Source organism: Limulus polyphemus, unplaced genomic scaffold, assembly GCF_000517525.1.
Source record: "Limulus polyphemus unplaced genomic scaffold, Limulus_polyphemus-2.1.2 Scaffold1272, whole genome shotgun sequence".
Lineage (NCBI taxonomy): Eukaryota > Metazoa > Arthropoda > Merostomata > Xiphosura > Limulidae > Limulus > Limulus polyphemus.
The window spans coordinates 183,720-189,192 of NW_013666882.1; the positions used below are offsets into that span (position 1 = coordinate 183,720).

At 34.1% G+C, this 5,473-nt stretch overlaps 1 protein-coding gene across 1 annotated transcript in view; it reads left to right on the forward strand.

Annotated features, from left to right (window-relative positions):
• LOC106462873 (calcium/calmodulin-dependent 3',5'-cyclic nucleotide phosphodiesterase 1-like) overlaps positions 1-5,473 on the forward strand; it is a 54,181-nt gene that overhangs the window by 41,642 nt on the left and 7,066 nt on the right. Inside the window, exons 9-12 of the mRNA XM_022390273.1 lie at positions 439-543; positions 738-858; positions 2,228-2,309; positions 4,381-4,512. Of these exons, the coding sequence (XP_022245981.1) occupies positions 439-543; positions 738-858; positions 2,228-2,309; positions 4,381-4,512 (440 nt within the window). The remainder of the gene's footprint in view (positions 1-438; positions 544-737; positions 859-2,227; positions 2,310-4,380; positions 4,513-5,473) is intronic.

Sequence of the window (5,473 nt, forward strand, 5' to 3'; positions counted from 1 at the left end):
GATTCTGTTGACTGTCAAAAGCGGGATTCCCAAATTCTGGGAAATTTTCCGCTGACTTATTCCACCATCTGCTTGACCAACTATCCTTCCTCTAACAAAATCTGACAATTCGAGAGAACCTTGAGTTCTAGGCATGTTGTAGCACAAGATAATTAGTGTGAGGACCATTTTCTTTCATATAGTGCTCTATGAACACAAATTAGTTAGCATAAATCAGTTAAATGACGAAAATATAGGTGTCTATTTACTTATGACCACTCAGTGTATATACTGTAATAAGAGTTTTTGATAATTTAGTTTTAAAAATGATATTATTAGTAGTAAAAAACAAACAAACAGTGTCATGTTCCGTGTAAGAGATAAGAAGGTCATGTTTCGTAAGAGAGAGATTTGTGTATGGTCAGTTGTGAAACCAATTCAAGACTTCTTGTTTTTCAGAGACTTTCGAACTCTAACTATAGAGATGGTGCTTGGAACGGACATGTCCTCACATTTTCACCAAATTAAAACAATGAAAACACTTCTATCTCATCCAGAGTTCAGGTAAGACACACAGATCGTTGTAGAAACTTTCCATCATCATTTACCTAACTAGATTAAGGGCCATCTGTTGAAGTTAAGCAGGGTGAGGGTTACTCTGTTTTTTATGTTTCTGGTTTTAGTTTGTCTGTTCGTTTAGTTGAAGTTTTTATCACTATTGTTTCCACTTAACGAATTCATTTCCTATGTATTTTTAGTATAGACAAGGCCAAAGCTCTTGCTCTGATCCTCCATTGCTGTGATATCAGTCACCCCAGTAAAGAATGGACCGTACATTATCCTTGGACGAAGCTTCTGATGGAGGAATTCTTTCAACAGGTGTGGTAACTTATAAAAAATCTGTTTTATGGTAACTTATAGAAACTCAGTTTATTTTATGGTAACTTGTAGAAATTCAGTTTATTTTATGGTAACTTATAGAAATTCAGTTTATTTTATGGTAACTTATAGAAATTCAGTTTATTTTATGGTAACTTATAGAAACTCTGTTTTCTAGGTAACTTATAGAAACTCTGTTTTCTGGTAACTTATAGAAACTGTTTTATGGTAACTTATAGAACTCTGTTTGTTTTATGGTAACTTATAGAACTCTGTTTGTTTTATGGTAACGTATAGAAACTGTTTCATAGTTGAGGCCTCCATTATCTTCCCAAAAAAGTCTTCAATACGGAAACTATTAGATAATCCACTTCAAGCTTTGTTGCATATGCAACATCATAAGACTTTAGGCTATTGTAAACTATACAAAATTGTATCAATATTTTATATATTCACAAAAATTAGCTTTAATTTAATCTCAACGAACTGATTGCACCAGGGAGTATGAAGGGTTCGTGTTGAGGCGTACGTTTCGCTAGTCGTGACTTGGTCTAGCTTGATGCTTTTATTTCTGTCACTTTGGAGAAAATGACGTCTGCGAGTTCGATATATTCAGTAACCCAAAACATTAATTTTTAATCAGCTATTTTGTTCTTTTGTTTGTTTTAGGACAAAGCCACATTGGGCTATCTGCTGTGTCCACCGCGGGAATTGAGCCGCGGATTTTAGCTTTGTAAATCCGCAGACATACCACTGTCCCATCGGGGTACTTTTAATCAGTATCAACTTATCGGCAATTATAATATATAATTTCTATAAGTTACCATAAAACAAACAGAGGTTCTTTAAGTTACCATAAAACAAACAGGGTTTCTATAAGTTACCATAAAACAGTTTCTATAAGTTACCATAAAACAGTTTCTATAAGTTACCATAAAACAAACAGAGTTTCTAGAAGTTATCATAAAACAAACAGAGTTTCTATAAGTTTAATCAGACTTGAAATATACAAAATGCCTGCTCTCTATATAAGATTAAGTGCCAATCTAAAAATCTACTCTAATTAAAAATGTTTCTAAAGTAAAGCCCAGCAGTGGACTTCATACATAATGTATTATTGTTCCAACGTCCAAAGCGTTATTAGATGCTGAAATTCTTTGTTTCTGTATAGATCTGAGTCGAGAGTTTTCAATGAATGCATTCTCTTCACTTACCTTGTTAATTCACAGCTATATTAGTAATTTGCTTTCCTTTTCTCAACTAATTGTTAGTTCTTGCGTTAGGCTAATTTTTGTGGATTATCTTATTTAATTGTTCATCTTCATTGTTTTTCTATGTATTCAAACTTTATGTTTTTTCATCCGCTCAGGGCGACAAAGAAAAAGAGTTAGGCTTACCCTTCTCACCACTCTGTGACAGAAACACAACACTAGTTGCTGAATCTCAAATCGGTAAGACGGCGAACAGTCCAAGTTACGAAACAGTGCTATGTTACAATTTGCTCTAAACATATGTTAATAATTTTGGACAACTTCCAAATTAAGAGACACAACGGTCCCGTCGTTCCTGCATGAATTTTTGGAGCTTATGATTGTTGCTTTAGAAATGTTACTAACATTTGTACACGAGAATACCAACACTTTACTTCCATGTTTTACTATGTGTTGCAGAGAAGTTATTAAAAATACAGTAAGTGGATAATGATGTTTGTCTTTAAAGTGTCATCATAATGATTAAAAAGGTAGCTGTTTGGAATCACTTTGAAATCCGCAATAGAAGGACGTTCTGTTGCATCATTATTTACATGTTCTAAACTTTAAAGATAGGTGCATTGTTTTCCATAATAATCCAATCTATTTTGTTTAATCGAAAGGTATGTTGTACTAATATACAATAATGTAAATGACGTAGACTATTACTCAGTAAAATTGCTAGGGGATTGATAACAGTTTATATTAAATTAATTGTAACTGAATTTTATAAAGTCTCTATTAAGCTAAAAAAAATTGTAAGTTAAGGTAATTAATGATCAAAACAACCTTATATTACTTTTAAACCTTCTTTTCGTTTTAAACCCTATATTTTAATGATAGTATGTACACTGACAATTTATCATCTATTGATAATAATATTTTCTTTAAATCATAACTGTATCAACAGTATTTAATGTAAAACCAAAAACCCAGCAGCGCGTTATTTGGATTTTTATAATGTATTTATTAATTAATTATTTTAATTAAATTACTCTCTCAAAATATGCAACTGGTAAAGTTGGCTTTTCTGGGATTAGTGATGAGAGACTCACGTGTCAACTCAACTCGTCTGAAACTAGCGTCGTGCCATGTGTTCGCGTCACGTATACGAAATAAACTGAGCTCCGCACTTTGGGGGCGCTGATGACTGTCAAATCCCACTATTCAATTAGAGTAGCTCAAGAGTTGGCTGTGGGTGGTGATAACTAGCTGTCTACCCTCTCGCCTATCACTTCAAAATTATGGACAGCTATTGCAGATAGCCCTCGAGTAGTTTTTAGATTTAACAAATAACAACAACAATGACATAGTAACTGCCTTATGCATAACTTGATGCTGATGACAAAATCGTCCATCGTTTACTTCATCTAGATGGCCGATATGACAAAATCTCCATCGTTTATTTCATATAGATGGCCAAAATGACAAACTCGTCCATCGTTTACTTCATATCAAATGGCCAAAATGACAAATTCGTCCATCGTTTACTTCATCTAGATGGCCAAAATGACAAATTCGTCCATCATTTATTTCATCTAGATGGTTAAAATGACAAAATAGTCCATCGTTTACTTCGTCTAGATGGTCAAAAGGACAAACTCGTCCAACGTTTACTTCATCTAGATGGCCGAAATGACAAAATAGTCCATCGTGTACTTCGTCTAGATGGTTAAAATGACAAAATAGTCCATCGTTTACTTCGTCTAGATGGCCAAAAGGACAAATTCGTCCATCGTTTACTTCATCTAGATGGCCGATATGACAAAATCGTCCATCGTTTACTTCGTGTAGATGGCCGAAATGACAAAATAGTCCATCGTTTACTTCGTCTAGATGGCCGAAATGACAAAATAGTCCATCGTGTACTTCGTCTAGATGGCCAAAAATGATTAAGTTACACCGCAACAGTTTAGCTACTTCAAATTTATTAGTGTGTTTTCAGACAAAGCATTAGCAAATTCAAATGGACATTTACTTAAGCATGCTTTTCTCTTAGTAACAAGGTTTTATATCCTTGGCGGGTACTCACATGTATTGTTCTATGATTTCACTTTCAGTGCTTCTTCTGTGACGAATATTTTTGTACCATTGACATAATGTAACTTCTGAAAGTTTTTTTTTTGTTGTTGTTTTCAAATAAAATTTAATTAATCAACACTAAGCTCCGGTTATCAGTAATTTAGATTGTCAAATGGTGAACATAGTGTAGCCAATGCTTATTATACATAATAATATTAGTGTGATTTAATTAATCTATTTCTAATTTCAGGCTTTATCGACTTTATCGTATCTCCTAGCATGGAAGTTCTTGGAGATCTCTTAAATAAAATAAAGTTAACAGTAACGCAAGGGAATAGACCGATAGAGGGCTCAATATGCGAAGAAAACGAGAGTAATACAGGTTAGATTGTTTGTTTGTAGTTAATTTGTTTGTTTGTTTGCAATTTATGTACAAAGCTACACAATGGGCTATCTGTGCTCTGCCCACCACGGGTATCGAAACCCGGTTTCTAGCGTTGTAAGTCCCCAGACATACCGCTGTGCCACTGGGGGGCATTTGTAGTTAAGGGCAAAGATACACAATGGACTATCTGTGCTCTGCCCACCACAGGTATCGAAACCAGGTTTCTAACGTTGTAAGCCGCAGATACAGGTTAGAGATTCTATGAATATTCTTTGACTATCCATTGAGTAAACAAATAAACTAACTTGGCGTCCCCAGATGAGACAGCGGTAAGTTTAGGACTTGCAACAATATATTCCGGGGTTCGATAGTTAGATAGATAGTTAGGTAGATAGTTCAACGTGGCTTTACTCTAAAACAAACAACCAGTTAACTTTGCTGCCTTTTTGTATAATGTTTGTACCGTTAATTACACAGTCACTTGAGCAAGGTGTGAAAGATTAAAGTGTGAAAGACTACACTTCACTTGAGTAAGGTGTGAAAGGTTAAAGTGTGAAAGAGTACATTTGTTTGTCTCACAATAACTAAACAATTTATTCAAGTGCAATTAATAGAAAACGTAAAACTACAGACACTAGCGCTGTGTTTGTCTTTATTTCTGAGCCTTCCACGGTATAACGTCAATTATGTAAGGCCTAGAGAGAAGAAACGGGATGGAATTTACTGTGACAAACAGTTATTTCTGTACAAATATATATATAGTGATTTTGACACGTTGGAAATGATTTTGTGTCCAAAACGATTAAAAACAATTTAATTAAGTACATAGATTTGTTAACTTCCGTATAATTATTGATTGTATTTCATCACATCGTCCTACCAAGTGTATAATTATTGATTGTATTTCATCACATCGTCCTACCAAGTGTATAATTAGTGATTGTATTTCATCACATCG